The sequence below is a fragment of the Miniopterus natalensis genome, chromosome 3, assembly GCF_054644295.1.
Source record: "Miniopterus natalensis isolate mMinNat1 chromosome 3, mMinNat1.hap1, whole genome shotgun sequence".
Classification (NCBI taxonomy): Eukaryota; Metazoa; Chordata; class Mammalia; order Chiroptera; family Miniopteridae; genus Miniopterus; species Miniopterus natalensis.
The window spans coordinates 24,164,365-24,187,380 of record NC_142083.1 but is presented as its reverse complement, the minus strand read 5'-3'; the positions used below and the strand labels follow the sequence as shown (position 1 = coordinate 24,187,380).

Genomic DNA, 23,016 nt, shown 5'->3' with positions numbered 1-23,016 from the left:
ATATTTGTTATGTGAATGCTGAGAGACAGGTCTCAGGATGATTTGTTGGCTGCGACCTCACTGTGCACCCTGAATGGATGGCACTAGCACACCTGGTCCGTAGGACAGTGCAGGGAGAGGGCCTCCAAGCTGCCCTCATGTGACATTCACAGGGCACTTTAACAGTTTAAAGATACATTTTCATAGGAAAGAAAAGCATAGCTGGCAAAGCATTTTTTAAAAATCTCTCCACCAGTATTTTCTCACCATGCTTGGCACCATTAAAAGCAATAAGGTGAACATTCTGAATTTCATTTAGGTAAGTCTGTATGATATCTTACTCTCAAAAGAAGCAAATCATTTGAAACCCAGGATGGGGGAAGGCAACATTTACTCAACCTGAAAAGATCCTGAAAAAAATACACAATAGACTCTTTAAAATCTAGGCCACACTTAGTCAACAGGCCAGTACTGGTCCAACAAGTCCTCAGGCAGAGGAGTATGGTGAGCTCCGCCAGGGAGGCCCCACCTGCTCAAGTGCTGTCTTTACAGAACCTGCTTCATTAACTCGCAAGTAGAGGAGTCCCAAAGGGGCCTGGAAAACCCCCAGCCTCCTCCACCAATAGGCTTTTAGGAACATTGGGAAAGCCTGATGGTCTGTGGATGTGCACAGAGTTCTCCTTAGTCCTCTGAAACCCCATCTTCTGTGATATCTGAGGCCAGCAGGGGAGTGGGGAGTGTCACCTTTCTGCTGTGGGTGGTACAAAGTGATATAACTGCTTAATGGTAATTTATAACAGTCATCAAAAAGCATAAACACAGATATACTTTTTGACCTATAATACTGTTTTTGGAAATTAATTTTAAAGGTGCAAAGACTTAGCTACAAGGTGTTCATCCAAGTGTTTATGTAACGTCAACAATAAACAAAGTAAAAGAAAGCAAAACAACCTAAAAGTTAAAATAAGTTTGTTTAAATAAATTCTCTTATTTAGGTATATCCAGCCATTGCAAAAGATGTAGAAGAATATTTAATGAGATATGGACACAATAGGCTCAAGTTGGATGTTGAGGATAATAGGTGACCCTTATTTTTATATGCGTACTTTGAATATTTTCTAATTTTTGACATTAGATGTATAATTTCTGTAGCAGAAAAAAAAGTAATTTTAAAATACTCAACAAAATCAGTTGTAACAGATCTTTGCCATGTAGGCACTCTGTGCTCTGCCAGGCATTTATAGCATTTCATTGGAAAAATACCCTTTGAGGTAGAGATTATTGGAATTTCCATTTTCCAGGTGAGGAAACTGAGGCCAAAGGAGACTTAAGTAAGTTACCCAAGATGCCAGTGGCTATTCCCTTGGTATTAAAATGCAAGTTAATTTTATTGATTAACTGTATCAAAAGTGCTAATAATTATATTAACTACTATTCACTTAGTTAACTTAATATTAACTAATATTTTTATTTACTTTATTTAATAAACAAAAACTCATAGACAAAAAGTCTATGGTTACCAGAGGAAAGGGAGGTGGGGGGTAGTAAAGGGTAAAGGGGATCAAATATTAACTAATCTTAATAAATTATATTATTTCGTAATTAAATATTAATATTTGCTAATTTAAATATTAATAAATAATACCACAACTATTAATTAATAGTTATATTAACTGTATCCAAACTCTATAAAATTAAGGTTACTAGGAATTAGACCCTAATAGAAGTCTGCTCAGGAGCCTGCAACCAGAGTTCCTGACCCACCAGTACTCTTCCTGGCTGGCTGCCTGATATCCCAGTGACTGCTGATCTTCAGGGCTCCCAGTCATTCTCTCTCACTGGACCATCCCTCTGTGGCTATCTTCAGGGTCCCAACTACCTTTAATTAATTCCCAGAATACCTTTGCATGGCCTTCAAGATTTCTAGAAAGGTGTTTTTAATGAAAAATGGACTGAGAGCCTACTTCCCATTAACATGTATTTTCACAGCTATTCCTGAGATGTGAAAGCTTTTTAAAAGCCTAAGAATGAATTTTAAAATGTGAAACCATAGGCAGGTTTGTGTAGGTGTTGGCTGGCTCATATTCCAAACTAGGGGTATCACAGAAAACCTTTAAATCCTATCTACCCCCCCAAAAAAAGAAAATCCCCACGACACGGTGACACACTTTGATGTAAGTGGCTCTCTATTCTGCCTTTCATTTCATGAGGCTGAACTGGTCAATAACTTTCATTCTAATAATGGTTTTCAACCTAAGTTTAGCAGCAGAATCCTTTGAGCCCCGGTTTATAATCCTAACAGCAGACTCTGTAGAGAGAAGGAAGCATGCTGGATGACCGCCACAGCTTACTTTTCGACTGTCCTTTCTTCTACAAGAGCGGGACTGGTGAGCATTTAATAGCAGCCTTCCAGCTAGCTTACTGTGACGGCCTTAGCTGGGGAAATAAAAGCAAGAGCTAGAATGACCAAAACAAGCAGTTTACACATGGCCTAGTTCATATAATGAAACTAAGGTGGAGTAACATACAAAGTGGGCTATTTTTTACAGCCAGGGTTTATCAAACAGCAATCAGATCTATGTTTTATTAAAGTTATTAAACTGTTTTAGTGCTGTTTCTGTTCCAGGAATGCTAATATAGTAACAAAACTCCTTGTTCACAAAAATATCATATTAGAAAAAAAAAAAAGGCTCTATGAGAATGACAACTGTTTCTAGGGCTCTGGGTTCCAAGCTTTACTTGTTCTCAGTGACCTATAAGGAGGACATGATCATTTTACAGATGAAGACACTGTGAAACAGGCAGGCTAGGTCACTGACCTAACGTAACACAGCTAAAGAGTGAGGCAGGATGGCATCCAGGGGTATCCTGACAGTGATGTCCACTGTGGTCAGTAGTGAGAACAGGGCTAACACAAGCGGCCTGCTCTGCTTGCAGTGGACTAAACCAACGGCAGGTGCCCACTCCTCCCGCACATTTGGTTCTTCCCATTTTTCCCGGCGCCTGTCCACTTGCAGGGTATTTGTGACTCTCCCTGGTCAAAGATTTTAGTTTTTAAAATCCTGCTTTTTTGTTTTGTTTTGTTTTTTATAAATATATTTCTATTGATTTCAGAGAGAGGACGGGAGAGGGAGAGAGAGAGTTGAAACATCAATGATAAGAGTCATCATTGATCGGCTGCCTCCTGCACACCCCCAACTGGGGATCGAGCCCACAACCCAGGCTTGTGCCCCAACTGGGAATCGAACCGCTATCTCCTGGATCCTAGATTGATGTTCAACCACTGAGCCACGCCCAGCTGGGCAATCCTGTCTGTTTTAAATAGTTCTGACACACGATGTCTCTTCTAATAAAAACATCTACACTCTCTTATCTTTTTAACAGAACTACCTCTAATAACTTATATCCGCTTAATGAATTAAAGAATTGAAAGGCCAGTAGTCTCCGTATTATAATTTTAAAAAAAGAATCTGTACCTTTTTTTTTTTTTTTCCATTTTCAAGAAGCAAAATGACATTGGCTTATAATTACATTTCTTCAGTATAGATTTTTCTAGAATTATTTCTGTTTGGCAATATGCATGATTATCTTTATTAAACATGCTAAGCTGGGTCAGCAAGCCATATAATGAGTAATTATTTTCCAAATCAAATGTGTGCAGGCGTTGACCACTGTATCAAAGAGCAAAAGGCCTTTTGCTTTCACAGCAAGTTTGCAAGTTGACTGTGAGCTCGGTGGTGGTCCCCAATCTTAATTCTTATTTCAGCATTTCTCAGAACAGACCCTAAGTATTGATCCGACATATCTCCCTGTCCCAGTACTTTATATACAGCTGCATTCTGGGGTTGATATCCTGCTCGGTTTTCCTGCGGGTGAACTACGAGTTGAAGATGCTGATCATGATGGCGGCGTTGGTGGGCTACAACATCATCTTTCTCCACACTCATGCCCACGTCCTGGACGACTACAGCCAGGTCTTATTTGAGAGGTAACCTGCTTCCTCTTTTTCCTCCTTACATTCGTTCTTCTGTCGGATGTCGATTGTGTGTTGAGTGTGTTGAGTGAATGCAAATGAATGATAGTATTGTAATTGGAAATCATTGTGTGAGAGTTTCTTTGAAGCATTGATTCAGAAGGATGATGTGTTTTTATTATACATTACACAGAATATGTATTATCATAAACAGAAGATATGAAGTGGTTGAAAGACGATTTTGTTGTAATCTATACTATGTTGATAAGAATAATCTAGGGTTTCTCACCCTCGGCATTATTGATATTTTTTTGAATAATACCAATAGTTTTCTGTTGGGGGTGGCTGAATAATTTTCTGTTGAGGGGGCTTTCCTGTCCATTGTAGGCTATTTAGCAGCATCCCTGGCTTCTACTCACTAGATGTCAGACACAATCCTCTCCCCCAAAGCCATGAAAACCAAAAATGCCTCCAGACACTACCAAATGCACTACCAAATGTACCCTGAAAGGCCAAATGCCCTCCTCAGTCCAGAACAACTGAATCAACATACATAGAAATACTGGAAAATAAATGGATATGTTTACAAGTTAGAGTGCTAATTTCTTATGGGAAAGTTCCTAAAATACCCTTGTATGCTATTATCACTGTGGCAATTTTCTGTTCTATGAAGAACCTGACTTCCAGGAAAAGATATGAATGTGTTTACTCTCCCAGCTTTGGGACTAGATGCAGAGAGAATGGTCCAGGGACACTTAGTCAGGTTTATACAGTGTTTCCTGTGACCAAATTACTCCCATAAGCTTATAATGAATATTTATTCCCTGCTTGAAAAAAAGTGTTTTAATCATTGGGATATCCTCCATCTCACATTTTAATTGCAAAACAGTTTTATATCAAGTGTTAGGTTTATTTCTGGACTCATCAGGCTTCACGTTTCTTCTATGAGCAGGTTGCATAATCCTCCATAATATTTCTATATTTCTTTTAATATAAAATGAATGCCTTAATTACCTGCATAGATTCGTTGCTCCAGAAAGATGGTTTGTGCTAAGTGCATGGCCATGTATTTCTCCATCAGAGGCCTAGATCAAGAACACTGTGCAAACGTTTCTTACCAAAAAGGATACTTTCAGAAACACAACTGCAAGGCAGTCGCTTCCCCTAATTTAATTTTCATCGCCCTCCACACCATGAAATCCTAATATTCTTTAATCAAGCTTAGGGTAGTAGAGTTGCAAAAAAATGTATAATTGTATGAAGGAAATTTTATGATTCCTTAGCTAAGATGAGAATGAAATCACAAGTTAATTTTCTAATAAATTCTCAAAATCGCCCACGAAACATGCTCTAATATTTCTGTACTGTATCCAGAAAGCCTGTATCGAATCCCTGAGTAAATGCGGCATTACGGATTTTTATGTGCAGCTGATGACGCTACTAAACTTCCCTTTATTAAATTTAAAGCTCCTAAATGTGCTACACAGCCATAGCCGAAGAAGAAATTGGATTAGCCAGTTTCTGATGGGAGCGATTTACTTCTGGGGGTCTGAGTGAGACACCACCTGTGATTAGAGCCCCAGCAGCAGTAGAGCAGTGATTGGGTTGAAGAAAAGGAGCGTTTCCTTTCAGAGCCCTTTGGTTTTCTTCAAGCTCTTCCATGTTTGTTCTCTTGGTTTTGTCTTTATAATACCCTTAAAGCTGTTATAGGGAGGGCTCACACGAGAAGCCCCAGGGACCTGCCTTCACTTCCAACAGTAAGTGAGCATCCCCTCCAGGAGGGGGCGCACCTGTCTCTGTTCCTAATCTTGACATTAAGGTTCTGGCACTTTTAGACCCCATTCTTACGCAAGCTGCCATAGTACTCCCAGAGCGTTCCTCCAACGAAAGATACATATGACTGACATAAGATCAAGTTTTCTCTCCTGTCAGTTTAAAACTAACCCCATATGAGAAACTCCTGAGGTTGGAAATTTAGAATCCCCTCCCAATCTCTCAGCCTCCGTGTGTGTTTGATATAACCCTGCGACTCATGCCAGAGCCCACATCCATCCATTTCAATGTTTTCTCTCTGCTGAGATTGAAGAGATCCCCCATCAAACGACTGATAAGTTTCCTCATCTTGTGTCTGCTTTGTTAATGCTGACACAACTCTTCCCGATATGAAACTAGGACTAGGATCCTGACCTGGGACAGTGCCTTGAGAGTAGACATCCCTAAGTCCCAAGCCAGAGGCTCCCTTCAAGGAGGGAGCCAGCTTAAGGAGTGCCAGGTGCCACCTCTTGTAATGATCGAGAATCTTTGTCATTGAAGCCACATGCTTGGTCGTTTTCCCTTCCTGACCCATTTCCGGTCACCACATCTTTGCACCCCCACTTTCATTCCTGGTGTCCTAGTCCTTGCCCAGATCCTCTTTCTGGGACATGTGCTTGCCTGTGTGGCAGTCAATGTCCTTGCTGCCCGCCTCAGCCCTCATTGGCATCAAATGTTCCCAGTAGACCTACCACGAGCTTTTGGCATTCACCCCTGGGTGTGCCTGAGGACTGAGCCACCCTCCCACCCCAGAAAGGTAGAGAGTATCCCCCATGGACAAATCTGTTGTCTCTGATGTCTGCTCACCCCTTTTCAATGGCACGTACGCTGAGGACTTTAGTAGATACTCTTGAATCAAGGAAAGAGCAGATCTGAACCAAGTACCACTGTGATGTGCACAGCGCCCAGAAGTGTGCCTGGTGTCTTGTAAGTGGGTGCTCAGTAAGGCCTACTGAATGAATGAATAAAAGCAAGCTGTGTTCCTGGATATCCTGGCTGTAATGAACGCTCACCTCACCTACTTCCCTGAAGACAGAGGCTCTTTGGAGGTGTGTCTCTCCAGGATCACCGTCAGTTTTGTTTATACCCTTAAATGTCAAGAGAGTTTGGAGAAGGCATCTCTGTCTGTAAGGCAGTGCCCAGCTACCTTCTGAAGACACAGTTTGGACAGTGCTATTTTCCTGTATGTAAGTTCCCCGTGACCCCATGTTTCAAAGGCCTTTTTCAAACCAAATTTCACATTGATACGGACAAGGCATCAAGATGGTACAAGCCAACAGGGCATCTTTTGCCAACAGGGTGAGCAAAGAAAACAGGAGAAGTATGCACTACAAAACTCCAGATCAATGAATAATTCAGAAAGTGACATCAAACATATTCTTACAGATTCAGGAATGTGGGAAGCCAACTTTTCAGGAGAAAAAAAAGGACTGCTTTGAGAGAGTGTGACATTAAAAATTCAAAGTCTTGCCATTCACGACAGTATGAATAGACCTAGAGCAGATTATGCCAAGTGAAATAAGCCAGACAGAGAAAGACAAACACCATACGAATTCAGTTATATGTGAAATCTAAAAAAACAAAACAAATGAACCAACAAAACCAAACAGAAACAGACCCATAGATACGGAGAACAAGCCGATGGCTGCCAAAGGAGGGGGTGGGGGGAGGGATAAAAAGGAAAAATAAATAAATATGCCAAAAAATAAAAATGCAAAGTATGAAATAAACATGACAAAAATCATTTCAACTCTAATGTAGTAGTTTAGTTGAACTTAATAATTTTAACTCATTTTGTCTTAATGACTTGACAGTAAAATAGTAATTGCCGATTCTTTTTTTCTTTGCAAAGGGATACAGATCTCTAAGAGATGTTTTAACAGTTTTGATTTACATTTCAGTTATTGACTATAAGCCATATAAAAATTTGAAAAATAAATCTGTTAGAATGGAGGCCAGCAACATCTCTGTACTTAACATTATCTGCCATTATGTGATCCTGCTAAGTGACCTTGTGGTGACAGAAGCTCAGAACTTTCTGATATTTAGAAGGGCTAGAACAAAATGTTTCTTAATTCTTTGGCATTTACAACAGTTCTCCATCTTGTCTATGAGGACAAGATATTTTGCTGGATCAATCAATACGGATTCTGGCTCCTGTCAATGACACTGTCTCCAGAAGCCTCAGCCAATACCTTTGAGGACACTGGATGCTCTTCATGGTGATGGTGATGGATGGTGATGACCATTGATATTGCTGGAAGCTGTTTTTGTGTCAGAGACACTTCCCATGACAAATGCTTGTTACAGAGTCTGCAAGACATTGTCAGATTTTTCCTGGAAGCTTTTTCCCTGCAGAACTAAAAAATCTCAAGGGATGGGTGTTATTTCATATCAACCCAGAAATGTGCCCTTAGTTTTAAAGAGGTGCTGGGGATGGAGAGCTCGAACAGAGGGGATGACCAGGAGCCTGGCAGACTCACCAGCTCTGTTTAAGCACTTAAGCCTCATAAAATAGATATTTTGTGGACAGCATATAAATAAAGTGTATAAATCAGCTGCAGTTATATCGGTGCCCAGCATCATTCAGAAGCTCTGAATTGTTGCTGGTAGAAATTTCTTCATAATTTTAACTTCCAGATCAGCAACAGCTTGGTATCAAGGGTAGTGGTGGAGATGCCCAAGCAGACATATACCACTGTGAGTTAAGCATCTTCGATGTAGAATTGTTCTGCTTTCCCTGTTTTTTCCTGTGCCTCATGGAAAATCAAGTGGCTAGAATTCAAGATATTGTGACATATTTTGACAAAGCCCCAGCTTGGGATCAACTGATGATGAGCCCACTGAAAGTCTCAAAGAAGAACTTCAGAATTGATCACTTAGGAGACAGGCAGAGGAGCAGTGCAGCCTGGCTCTGGGGTAGACAGCCTGGGCATATTCCAAAGCACCTGAAATTTTTTTTAAGTCTCCTCTTTTAAATTAAAAATGTATTTCAAATTTGCATTCAAACCCATAATATATCCAAGTTAATATTGAAAAAATATTATTTTCAAATTTCCTATCTTAGTTTCTCTTCCCCGCCTTAATTCCGCCACCCCGTGCCATCTCCAGAAAGTGAGGACACACATTTCTCACTTGCAGTGAGGCTGGAGGTAGATATTCTGAGATGCCTAATTTAACAAAAAAGCAAGTCATCCTAACACAACTCAAGCTTTCTTTTCTTCTATAAAAAGCAACCATTAGTGAGCTATTTTGTTGTCTAACCTAAAAAAGAAAATGTCCTGTGACTTGCACCCACCTGCAGGAAGATCCTCAATTTTTAGGCTGTTTTGTTTGATTTTAGAATAAGGAGAGGAGGAAGATTTCCTAGAACCTGTGCCCATAGACTATATGGGATACATCTTATCACCAGCTCTCCAACCTGTAATGGTAAATTCGTGCACATCCCTTATTGTGTTAGTCTGTTTGCAGCCCCAGAATGTTCTGCTTGCCATTTATGAATTCCACTCTGAAAAGTGGGCATGAGACTTTGGGCCCCCTTCTCTGGAAGATTGCATAAGATCCCAGTGAATCTGTGTCCAGCCAGGGGGAAGAAAGAGTGTCAGGAAATGAAACCCCTTAAGTTGCAAACCAGCATGGTTATCTGTCCATTCACTCATTTGTTTCTACAACATACTTGTATTGAACATTCTTCAACTGCTCAGCTTGATCGCTGGAGTCTGAGCATACAGATGGATAAAATGTAGTCTCTGCTGTCAAGGTCACAAAAATGTTCTGTAAGAAAATCATGGTTCACCAGAAGACCAAAAGGATATTGTCAGGGATTCTTGGTAAAGCTTGGACAGCATACCTCAGAAGTGAGTGAACGTGCTGGCTGGGAGCTACATTAGGCAGCCCAGAGTTGACTCCAATATTGGAAAGACTTGAAGAACTGTGGAGATTCAAAAGCACAGGAGAGAGCACAGCATCATGGCAGAATAAGGCATTTCTCGGTTTTGCCCCCCCCCCCCTTCAAGAATGATAATTTGAAATCTGTCCACAGACAAAAGTACCTTTGTGGGAGCTGTGGTCCCAGCAGCTATGCCAAGGGATCTGGGAGGAGCCTCACCCACCCATGCATCAGGTGATAGTAATATAGAACTTGGTCCTGGCTGTGGACCCTGCAGTCACCCAGGCACCTGCTCCAGCCTCTCTCAGCCATGGTCTGAGAGCCTCGGGAAAACACTCTCAGCCAGTCATCAGTGGATTAAAGAGCTTTTGTAAAAGTCCGGATTTCCAGAGGAAAACTTCCAGCACATTATGGGAAGAAAGAATGCGAGTTTGAACTCATTGAAATAGGTAATAGGAACAGTTTGACTCTACCCATATCATCCCTCCCCCATGATGGCACAGTTTAGGGTCATGAGAGATGTTCTCACCCATAGTTTCTCCTGAAAGGAAAAACAAGAATGTGTATGTTTTCCCTTACACAGAGAGCACAAAGCTTCCCCAGCTGTGCAGGACACTACCAAAGAGGGCTGTGTCTCTCTTGACCCATCCAGAATACTAAATTGGAAGCTGTATGACTGGGGGTCAGGAAGAGGCTGGAAGAATGGCAGGTGGGACTCTCCGAGGGCATTTAAAGGGATTCCACTAACTGCACTGAGGCTTCCATCAAGCAGCCTACCCACAACCACTGGGCACACCTTACCCACAGATCCCCCAACCTGCTGGCCCGTGAGCACTGCTCCTTTGTGCCTCCCCCCACCCTGCTCCCTGTGTGAAATCCCAATGGCAGTGGAGAGAGGGAGCTTTGGCAGAGGGCTAATGAGCACACACAGAAAGCTGGCCCAAATATGGGGACTTGAACATTAGCAGGTTTTGTTTGGGAAAACGAAAGGGCGGCTGTCAGTGCTTGGCCTGGTGCGTTGTAGGTTGGAGAGGAGGAATGCAAGCTTAAGAAGTCTGCCACTAGAGGGAGCAAGAAGCGGGAAGCAGCTTTTCAATGAAGACCTGCAAGTGGTCAACAAGTAGGTGAGAAGATGCTCAATGTCACCAATCAGGGAGGTGCAAATTGAAACAACACTGAGATCGCCTCACACCAGTCAGAATGGCTGTTAACAAAAAGACAAGAGGTAACAAGTGTTGACTAGGAAGTGGAGAAGAGGGAACCCTTGTGCACTGTAGGTGGGGAGGCAAATTGCTTCAGCCACTATGGAAAACAGTATGGAAGTTCCTAAAAAAATTAAAAACAGGACTGCCATATTATCCAGTAGCACTACTGGTATATATCTACAGAAATTGAAATCGGGATCTCGGCGAGGTATCTGCACTCCCATGCTCATTGCAGCTTTTTCACAAAAGCCCTGATACAGACACAACGTAAGTGTCTGTCAGTACATGAACAGGTAAAGAAGGTGCCAGACATACAAATGTATATCGCGCTTCTACCTCAGTTTATCTACTGTTACCAAAACAAAAGATGACTAGATTTCTTGAGGCACTTATTTCCTTAAAAAATAGAGGCTCATTTCACCTAGAAAAACAAATACTTTTAAAGATTATATTTGTGTCCACATGCCTGGGCTGCCTGCTCTCCTGAGTGAAAATATCCTTTGCACCGCACCAGAACTGTTCCCCTTTAGGTTAGAAGCTGGTTCGCCACGTAATCCCTCCATATCTGCCACCCAGTTTGTTCAGTTCCCTTGTTCTTTCAGACTCTCAAAACTTGAGGGCCAGAGTTAATGCCCCGCGAACGGCGTCAGGGTGAGAGCCATCTGTAAATTAGTATGTGGCTAGAGGTATATTTGGATACCTATTTGGGTAACATTTTGGCTGGAACGGTCATCAAGTTAAGAATCATAGAGTTAGAAACTTTCTCAATTATATCGGCTCTGCCTCACCTACTCTATAACTCAGTGGTAGCACAACCTTCACATGTGAAAATCCAAAGTGGATTTTATTCTTAAAACTTAAAGGGGAGGGAGAGAGGCCTCGTACCCAAGTAGCTGTCTTTTTTTAGATAAATGGCTGATATTAAGGGGGTCCTCCCTCCCACTCTTCCGCAGAGAGAGAGAGACCTGAGCTGGCACGTTTGGGGCATTTGGTCCCTTTCCTGGGCATGCCAAGGGGACCTGAGTTCTGATTGGTTGTGCCAATGATGCTAATGCAAGATCCTGACCTGGGAGTCAACATTTCACTCTTAGTTTGGGGCTTACAGGGGTGGTGGGTGGAAGAGGGAGATGGCATTGCTGTTTTCTCAGACCCCTGGCGTTAAAAAGTTATAAGATGTTCGTGAAGCAACATGAAAATTAAAATCTCAGCCTACACCAGCTTCTCAGGCAGTTGGCTGTGTGTGTGCCATGGTTCCTAACTGGTCAGGATCATGGCCAAATAGTTAATATAGAAGAGGAATGAGTTTAGCATTTACTGCAGTCAGCATTGTTTATAAACAACAGCTCCCCTGAGCCCCTTCAACTGTGCTGTCAGGCACGGCTGCCACAGGCGCAAAAAGGAGCTTCATTTCTTAAAGTCAATGCGAGTGAAACAGGAAAATGGCACTTTTCAGCTTATTTCATTCTCAGAGAGAAACTGGTGACCTCCTATGGCTGATGAACTCAGATTCTTCTAGACACAGCTGGCTTGGCAGGGAGGAAAGAGCCCTGATGTGAGCTCAGGCAGTTTCTGGAGAGTTCTCTGAGGTCCTGATCTCTGAAACCACGGGGACTGGGCAATTCATTTCTGCAGGAATCCACTTTTCCTTTGCACTTGGATCTTTCCTTCTGTTAAGGATATTCACCAATCAGCATTTGTGTATCTTTATCTCACCCTTCCTAGTTCCATCCCACCCACCTCACCCCCCCTTTCTCCCCCGGCCCACATCACCCTGCAGTTAATACTAAAAGTCACAAGTACCATTTATGAAGTGCTCCCTATGCGTCAGGCTCTGTGACAGGTATATAAATATTTGATTTAGTGATGGAAACAGCTCATAAGGTAGATATTGGTACCCCTTTTGCTGATGAGGAAAGTGGGGTTTTGAGGGCTCAATCCCAGGTCACACAGATCACTAGAGAAGGTGGAGCCAAAATTGCAACCTGGGTTATCTTACTGCAAAGCCCACCTGAGCTCTTTAGTACTGTATCGTTCCTCCTGCTTTCTCATCAGCACGTGAACCTTCCATGGAGAAACAGGGAAAGCTCAAAGCAGCTTCAACTCATAGACAGAAAGTGATTATGTGATATTTATACTTGATTCAGTACAACCTATGATGCTTATGTGGCATGTGTCCATACAAAATCAATTATTTTTTCAGGTCTTACTTACAGAAATGTATGGGAAATCATTTTTTGTCAGCTGATGCAGGACTCTCCTGGGGATGGCAGTAGATTTCTCCTTGAATCCTGTATTTGTCACAGTTGTCAGGAACAACAGAACCAACAGGAGGTATAGGAATTGGCTCATGTGATTATGGAGTTGGCAAGTCCAAAATCTGCCAAACCAGTGTCCTGGTTTGAGTCTGAAGGCCAGGAGCTGCTGTGGAACCAGGAGGAACCCGTGTTCCAGTTCAAAGGCAGCCAGGCAAGAGAGAATTCTCTCTTACTCAGAGGGAGATCAGCCTTTTCTACTGTGTAAGCTTTCAGCTGATGAGATGAGGTGCACCCATACTGTGGAGGACAATCGCTTTACTTAGCTTACCAACTTAAATGACGACTTATCCAAAAATATCTTCACAGAACACCCAGAGTAATATTTGACTAAATAGCTGGGCACCCTGCAATGCACTCAAATTGACCACCACACATGCCAACTTGGATGTGTGGATGGTCACCTCCTGGAATGTCGTGGTGAGGAGAGAGGGCCCCAGCCAGCATGGTGAGAACTTGGGCAGGGATAATTTACTGATGTCTACCTGGACCTGAGGGGAGGTGGGCAGGTGGATCAAGGGTCTCCATCTTTGTTATGCTTTTGGGATACAAAGTCATATGGAAGAGGGATTCAGAATGGGTGCCTTTGAGAAGGTGATATGAGAAGAAATTATTCATAGGTTGGAGTAGCTTGTAGAAATGAAGTCCCCTACTTCATTTTTAAACCTCACATGATTATTAATTTCTAGCATACTGTCTCTTTCTGAGACTAATAACTGAAAATTTGAAGGAGCTATATATAAAATTACCCATAATGATCCCAGAACTATAAAGAAAATATGATTAACATTCCTTCCTCTTATATTTGTTAGATCTTGATGTAAAGTAAGAAATCTTTATCAATTTGAATGAATTTTTTGTATTGAGCTTTTGAAGTAGGATTGTGTTGTTTTGGTGTAATCTGGGTTTGAAGATATATTTGGGGTGTGTGTGTGTGTGTGTGTGTGTGTGTGTGTGTGTGTTTGGCTTGAGTAGAATGCAGACATGCACTGGAGTTCAGAAGTTGGCTGATACACAAATACTAAGTCCTGTGTGTATGTTGTTTTGTATTTTTTTTGTCGGCTTGTTTTTAACAGACCAGGCATTTGGAAAGACCTGAAGACCATGGGCTCAGTGTCTCTCTTTATATTCTTCATCACCCTGCTTGTCCTGGGTAGACAGGTAAGAAGTCTGTTTTTTTTACATAACTTCTCTAAAGTGTCCTATTAATAGTGCTTTGAGGATGTGCACTGTACTGACTTTTATGCGAACATCTTCTCAGGAGAAACTGGGTGGCACAGGCCGTGGACTTAGATACAGACAAAGGGAAAAAGGTCCCATTGTTTCCACTAGTGACAAACTGAATGGTAAAGATGTGAATCAATTAATCTCGTTAAATCTCAAAGTACATTTTGTAGGTTTCATAAGCCTAAAAAAGTGTTCCCTCAATAGCTGCCATTATTTGAAAAAACTTTCCCTTGACTGGGATTTCATTTGCGTTTCAGAATGGATAGCATGTGCTTTTTCTTTAAAGTGGGAATGAATACCTTTGCTGTCACTTGTAATCATTCCTAGAAATAGAGCCCTTTGTTCAAAATTTTACTCTATGCAAAGGAAACTCTTCTTCCTTCCTTTCACTCCCACTCCCTACTGGTCTCCGTAGAGGCTGTGGGTGCAGGGTTTTAAGGGTGATAGTCCTCATGCTCGGGGACTCCCCTCAACCAGAGTTTGCTTTGAGTTTTTTGATGGATAACATGAAACCAAGTAGCAATTAATTTGGAAATCACCAACTAAGGTGCAAATCCATTTAATTTACATACGTATCACTGAACTGTTAAACAGTGGGAAGCTGTTAACAGCCAGGGCAGAGACCAGGTCTGCGACTGCCAGCCAATGGCCTGGGGACCATTGTCTTTCATCGCTGGGAGCAGTGCTAGGGGCAGCCTGCCCTAGGAGCTCATGGGACAGTCCTCAGCATTCTCTCTGGAGCTGAGCTGTTGTCCTGCTGCAGAGTTTTGGAGATTCCTGTCTCCCTGCCACCCTTCCCTGCCTCCATCCCTGGCACCTGCTTGGTTCTGCTTTCTTTGGCTTACGTTTTTGACAACTTTGCTGCATGTTTCTTTAAGCCTGTTATACTGTGTGGTTCTTTTTTTTGTTTGTTTCGTTTGTTTCCCTGCTACCTGGTTTTCTTTGCCATGGACCAGCTGTCTGTTCTCACTTATAGAGAAAAGGCATGTCCTCCCTCAGGAAACCCTATAATTTAGTTGTCAAAGAACCGGCCTTCCTTGCAGAATATCACCTAGACAATCATCCCTCAGGAAACAACCGGGCCAGCCATCTCCTCTGTGGAGACACCTCTTTCTTCTCCGTTTCATACCAGGGATGTTTTGTCCTGCACTTTCTCCTGTCAGAATGGTCCTTCAGATTGCTGCATTTTAAGAGCCTAGAATCAAATTGAATTGCCCTCCATTTTTATTGATCAATGAGATAATAAACATTCAGTCCCACTGCATAAATGTGGTTGAATCCAGTGGCTACCCATTGATCCACTGATCTGTTACTTTCTTGTTGATTTAAGATAATTCAAGGTATTAGTATTATGTTTGGGCATTAATTGAACACAATAGTGTTGATGTCAATCTCATGAGGAGTCATCCCTTTTTTGTCACTAATGTAATAAGTAATACGTACACGTAGGCCTAATACATACTTTTTAGGCCTAAAATGTCATTACTCCGGGCAAGAAGAATCATGTTCACAGTCATCTTTTAACAGCTGGCACCAAGGATGTACCAAGGTGAACCAGGAGGCTGACCTTCAATCTACAATCGCTAAGAGAATGGTTTGCTAAGGTCCCAAGTCTTCTGGGCTAACAAGCACTGTGAGGCCTGAGATGTGGTGTTTCTGCACCTCTTCCAGAAAGACAAGCATATTATAAACAATAGAGTTATTTATTTCCAAACAATAGAGTTATTTCCCAAATGATTTTGTAAACCATAGCATAGACGTTTGTGACTTATTTTTGTTATTTGTCCTAATGGCTCCCCTGCCCCGTGACCATCTTTTTTGAAATGATGGTGATGTGTTTGCTTTCTGAGCAAATTAGTGTAATAAATATCACTATAGGTTTCTAAGAAACCTTAATGAAAACATCATGCATGGCCTGAACAAGAGCTACAGTGCTTCTCTCTGAAATCCGGTTTGTGATGGAAACGTTGGCCAACCCAAGGCCCTTTTTTGAAAAAGGAAGATTCCCTGTATTTCTCCTGAGTTTAAACAGCACACTGCCATAAGGATCTGCATTCTAGGTGGGCTCATTCAAGACATGGAATGAGGTAGCAGTCCAGTGGCCTGAGAGTGAGGCTGATGTCACTGTGTGAGAGAGCAGAATCCAAGCAAAGGCGGATCACATGCTTCCTGCACCCCCAGCCAGGGACCACTTCTTCCATCTATATAGAAAGATGTAAAGCCCTCCAGCTTCTCAGCTTGTTTTCAGAACTAGACAAAGCACAAAACCGCCCTGGAGGCTGTGCCACAATAGGAAACAGCAGTGAGGGTCGGTGGGGTCCGCATAGGACCTGGATGCCTCTCCCAGGCTTCCTGCGTTCTCCCACCATTGCCAGAGTGAATGAAGAGCAAATGCATGCCTCTGAGTTGGATCTGGGCCCCTGAGAACTTGAGAGGAGCCTCAGACTGAATCTGAGAAATGGGTGGTGATGTGAGGAATGGAGGTTCATAAGGCAGCGCTGCTGTTTTACTGGAAGTGACATGCAGAGTCTCGGAGGCCCGGAGTTCCTTTTTTTAAAAGACTTGCAGAATGCCTGCCTGTGATGCAAGAGCCATCACTCGGAAAACCTGAGCAGCCTCTTCGTACTGTCTGTGGAAACCTTTCAAACCCGCATGGACTGAGCTTGCTCCCTGCCCTGCTGGCTCCTTGGTTGCACCTCATGTTCCATTGTCTAACCTTGAGCGTATATCTATGCCTTCTCAATGCCACCACCATAGATTGCCCTGCCGTTTTTGTTTAAAACCAGCCACATCACTAGTTTATCCCCCAAAAGACCCAAATAAATAACCTATTCTCCAAGCGAGAGGCCATTTCTAGTAAGTACCCAGCATGACTGCCATAAATATAGGATGTGGGAAATTGGCATTAATGTGAAAAGTTAATAGAAACAAACTTAAAAATACCACGTGCAAACTTTTTAAAAATGTCTAGCTATGTGAGGCGAAAATAAATGCCACACCAGAGAAGGAGTAATTTTTGAGTGGAGCAAACATAGTTTGATCAAACCTAATAGATAAATGATCATTGTTTGTTGGATTTAAAATGTGGATTTAATTTTTTATTTTCATTTCTTCATGAGAGGCTGTTCATGTGCATGTGTGTGTGCGCGCATGGTCTTTGTTTTGTATTGTTGCTGGCATTATTAACCAAACCATAAAACAAACAAACCCCCTACATCTAGTTCTTCTTTGCATTTATTTGTCAATAAATCACTCTCTGTGCTGAAATACACCCTCTCTGTTAGGCTGTTATAGGAGGACCTGTGCAAGTCTATTTTATTATATTAAATTATTTACATCAGAGCTAGCACAAAATGATGCCCAAACCAAAGAGATCCTTTGACAGTACACAATTCTATTTCCACAATGTCAATAACTTTAAAAAAAACACATTAAGTTTTAATACATTGTAAAGCATTTGCACATGTTTTTATCACCAGGCACCATCTTAATTAAATGATATCAAAATGAACTTTTGTCTAAATATAATGTCATTCTCGCAGAACAATGAAACACCAAATAAAAAATGCATATCTTTCAATGAATACTTAATTATATAATTTGTGGTGGGGAAACGGATTTTTAAATATTAAAGGCAAACTGCCACAAATGAACACTATTATTTTTCAAATGCAAATCACCAAACAATGCACTCTCTCTACTAATGAGTTTTCCATTTTTCACTTAGTCATTATTTACATTCTCTTATGCCTCTTTTCAAAAAATAATTCAAGCCATCTTTTATTAACACAACTAAGCAAGAAGCTTTCCTGTGTCTTTCTCTTGCAAGCCTCCAACATAACTGTTGTTAATCTGTGCTAGGGGTTGAGGGAGAGGCACCTGCGGGGAACAGCGGGCTTTGCAGGGAAGGTGACAGTGCTGCGCCGGGGAGGACGGGTTCTTTTTTCGGTTTTTTCGTTCATTCCTTTTATTTTCTCTTTAAAACCTACACTCTCTGGCGGGACAAGATGCCTATTGTTTCTTTACCTCTGTGTCCTCTTGTAACAGAATGAATATTACTGTAGGTTGGACTTCTTATGGAAGAACAAGTTCAATAAAGAGCGGGAGGAGATAGAAACCATGGAGAACCTGAACCGCGTGCTGCTGGAGAACGTGCTTCCTGCGCACGTGGCCGAGCACTTTCTGGCCAGGAGCCTGAAGAACGAGGTGAGGCAGGCGGGGCTGCTGGCGGGGGCTGGCCCGTGGGCGGGGCAACTGGAGGCCCGGGCAGTCGCCTCGGTGCCTGTGGTGCCCCGAACACCTAAGTGTTCAAGCCCAGCATTGGCCTGAATTGGCCCACTTTCCAGAGGGTATCAATGAGCCACATAGACATCAGCGGAGGCAAGTGAGCTGGGATCTCCTCTGAACGTCTAGGCGTGGAGCGGACTCATTATTCCTCATTTTGCCCCGGTCACGTAACATTCTGAAAATGCAGCATGAAGCACTGGGGTTCCAAATGCATATGTCACACAGGTGGCCAGCATTCCCTCCCTAGTGTCAGAGGATGCCTTTAGTACCAGTATGCACTAGAGGCAAAATCAAATCACACATCCCACACGTCCACTCTTTCATTTCTCACCAACCTTTTAAAAGTCTTAGAATTTCAGAGATACAAGATAAAATTTGGAAGTTATCCACCAAGAGTAGATCGAAGTCTTGAGTCCATCAATCTGAATGGATAGAAATGGAAGTTTCATGGAAAGTCTAAAGGGATGGATATTTAACTAACATTGCAAATGCTAGGGTGTCGTGTCAGTGTTGAAATACCTTATGAAATGAAATATCATGAAATTTCTTTAATATATATGAATTACAAGAGTCAGCAGATATATCTCCACTGGGACTATATGAATTTAAGAAACATGCATTTGAGCACCCACTGTGCGCAGCCCTGTGTTGATTACAGTGGTACTTCAAAGATGTGGGAGGTGTAGTCCCATTCTTAGGAAGTTTTTTTTTTTTAAATATATCTTTATTGATTCCAGAGAGAGGAAAGGAGAGGGAGAGAGAGAGAGAGAAACATCAATGATGAGAGAGTCATTGATCGAACCTGCAACCCGGGCATGTGCCCTGACCGGGAATCGAACCCCGATCGCCTGGATCCTAGGTTGATGCTCAACCGTTGAGCCACGCCCGGCCGGGCCCATTCTTAGGAAATTTTTAATAAGGTTGGGAGTAGATGAGGGATCACAAAACCTACAGATGGGCAAACATGTTAATAAATAAGCTCAATCATGACGATGCTAGAGTACAAAGCAACCTCAAGAGAGACAGCTTGGAACATTATTTCTCTGAAGCACCAGGTGGTGGGTGAGATGCCGGGCACTGTCACTGTCATCTTCATGGAAGTCGTTGGGCATGTGAGCCAGCCCAGGGTCCCGCAGCAGGTCATGATTGACCACAGACCATTCACTTTCCTCTCTCTCCTGGTATTTTCTACATTTAGTGGGTTATTCAGCAACCAATTTACCTATTGTTCACATATGATGAAACCACTACATCTATTAAGAAGGAACCATCAGCTTTCATTAGCAGTGTAAGAGCATGCTTATGTCTATATGTCTAGGTATCAGTTCAGTTTATAAATTCATCATGTATGTAATGTTGCCCCTGCCCTCTGGTCAGGCTGGTGCTGGGCCTGGATACAGAAACAAGGGGGACAGAGGTTGCCTTGCTCCTCCTCGAGCTCGCAGTTCACAGAGGGGACAGGATCCTCTTGTCTTTAAGGGCACTGGCAGCGTAAATGTGGGAGTTCAGGAAGCCACCTTTGTGAGTGACTTCTCAACCTGAAAAGAAAGTTCTAGAAACTAGCAAGGAGATGGAGGCTGCTGAGGGGGAGGGAGAGAGAACATTCTAGGCTCCACTAGGCTACGTCCAACCAAATGCCAGAACAGCTCCTAGTTCAAGACTTGAAAAGCCCCAGGGTTTACCCTTCCAGGCCTTACACATGTCCGCCACCCCTCCCGACTCTCCCTGAGCCAGACCTTCAGAATCTGTGGGTTCTCTCTCTTCTTTCCGGTTTGCCTGACTTATCCTGGGCAAGCATCTAAACTCAGTAGCTCCTTCGGAAATATAAGGAAAGCAGGGTAGAGAAGGAGAGTGAAACCTAGAGCTAAAGGGTATGGGCTTGAACCTTAGGCCAACATTTTCTATCATGTGAACCTAAGTCCATTGCTTCCCAGGGCTGAGCCCTGGTCTCCTCATTCGCCAAAGAAGAACCGAGCCTTACTTTGCAGTTGCATTAGGAAGAGCAGGGAACACTTACGCAGGGAGTTACACTGAGCACCCCTCCAGGTGAGGTGGACAGAACTCATCAATAGCATTCATGCAGAGTGGGTTCCTCACCCTGCTACTGGAAGCACCAACTGCTTGCAGTCTTTCCATATTGTTCTTGAGGACTGGCCTCGCATTTCCTGGAGGAGGGAGCACGCACCACAGTGACCCTGCCCATCCTGCCTTTGGGTCATCCAAGCGCCCTGATGAGCCAGCACTACTGGGAGGGCAAATCCTCATTCCTAGAATTAGCCCCCATGTCCTCATAACAACCCTTCCTTTCTGAAATTTTCACTGAACTTGAATGTTTAACTATATGTTGGGGAAATTATGGAAACACCTTGAAGTTGTGTTTATAAGACACTGTAATTTTATTCATGTCCATGGACAAAGAGCTATGAGCCTCTTTCTATTTAAAAACAACGAGATGCCCACAGTAAATATTGTTGGTGTCTAATGCAATATGACACATAGCCTGAGGAGTTTCACTGGTTCTTTCTGGTGTAACCAAGAGGTAACTTGATGAGTTTCATCTGCTCCTTTCAGGAGACCCTAAAAAGGAAAATGCACCAAGACCTCAACCCAAAGAATGAGGCTGTAGGGAGTCATTTTAGGACAATGTAGTGGTTTGGGAAATCATTTTGTTTCCCTTCAGTTGCTTGAAGGAAACTTTTTCCTAAGCCAGAAGTCTGTGGTCTCTTGTGAGAGAGACCTAAGGTAGGGATGGCAGAGAGCTTTAACTGGAAGGGCTCATATTAGCTGGTGGTGGCAGCAAGTTGAGGATTCTGAGCCTGCATCTAGCTCATTAGAAACCTTCACCTGTGATCAATGGCCAGTGCCTGAAATGGGCCTCTCATTGGGGTGGGACAGGTGGAGTGGGGCACTGGGAGACTTTTTTTTACCAATTCTAGTGTAAAGAAGCACTTGCCCTAGGAGTGTGTGTTTGAAGGGTTTCCTGGTGCTGAGCGCTTCCTTTTCTCCTGGGCAGGAGTTGTACCACCAGTCCTATGAGTGCGTCTGCGTTATGTTTGCTTCCATTCCGGATTTCAAAGAATTCTACACAGAATCAGATGTCAACAAGGAGGGGCTGGAATGCCTGCGGCTCCTGAATGAGATTATTGCTGACTTTGATGATGTAGGTACTTGAGAGTGACCCTTGAAGGATAACACTTGAGCATTCCCATGGCCAGTGCATTTGAAGTTGCTCATCATGGTATATCTTAAAACTTGTCCTTTGGTGTAGTTTCTCGTGGCTGGAGTTAAAGCCTTTTGCTCTATTTAGCTCCCTGATAATTTTGGAGAGACAAATGTGTTTTATTTGTGAGATAGTATAGTTGCTAGAAACAACTACCAAATCTGTTCAATAAAATACCTGTCCAGTGTGCTCATGAATTTTCTTGAAAGGCTTAAGCTCCAAGGAAACTACATGTCCATCAATTTTTATATAAAAATATAATGAATCTATTTATCATAGTAGATTATTAGCCTGTTTATGCATATTCCAAGGTTTCCGTCAGATATCAACTTGATCTGTGCATGGATGACATGCTTTATTATTAAAGAAGCAATATATACCTGGGATAACAGATTTTAAAGAGACAGAGTATATGTTTTAGAATTTGAAATAGATGTCAATTTTCAATATTCTACCTACATAAAGAATAATGTGTTTTGCTTTCTGGTAAGAACAAACACACCTCTGGTTTTTAGAATGTTGCTACTACATCATTCTTATAAATATTAAGAAAAATATAGGAAAATTGACATCCATGACCATGTTTATAATGATTCATGGAACATTATGTGATTTGATAGTTTCAGGCCAACTTTCTAAATATCTTGTGACACCTATACACTTCTTTACTACCATCACCATCACCATGAGGTTGACTCAAGAATCATGGTAAACTAATGACAACTAGAGATTTCCACTGTCATGCTGAGTTCATAGTGGAAAATGGTGGCATATTTCCTCCAGCAGCCCCTCAGCAAAAGAAATGTCCCCTAGTGCCAATGGATGAGTGACAGTGCTCTTTTAGATTGAACTGTCTTTTGGAGATGTGATCTGAGGATTCACTCACCTATCTTAAATTCTCTGACATGTAATCTTGAAGGAGACTTCTTTGGAAGCAAAAGTACTGAAGAAGATCAGAAAGGCATCCCAGTCTTTGGTTAATCCCATTGTCCTGCTGAGCAGATACAGGCCCTTCCAGAGTATCCTTCACTTGTTCCTTTATTTGAAGTCACTATTTCATGCATCATAATTAATCTCGATTCCTTCACTAGCAAACTTTGAAAGGTAATTCA

General features: G+C 42.3%; 1 protein-coding gene across 1 annotated transcript in view; it reads left to right on the top strand.

The window, feature by feature from the left end:
* ADCY2 (adenylate cyclase 2) overlaps positions 1-23,016 on the top strand; it is a 296,886-nt gene that overhangs the window by 260,534 nt on the left and 13,336 nt on the right. The window contains exons 18-21 of the mRNA XM_087815353.1: positions 3,798-3,967; positions 14,247-14,331; positions 18,445-18,603; positions 21,698-21,844. Of these exons, the coding sequence (XP_087671479.1) occupies positions 3,798-3,967; positions 14,247-14,331; positions 18,445-18,603; positions 21,698-21,844 (561 nt within the window). The remainder of the gene's footprint in view (positions 1-3,797; positions 3,968-14,246; positions 14,332-18,444; positions 18,604-21,697; positions 21,845-23,016) is intronic.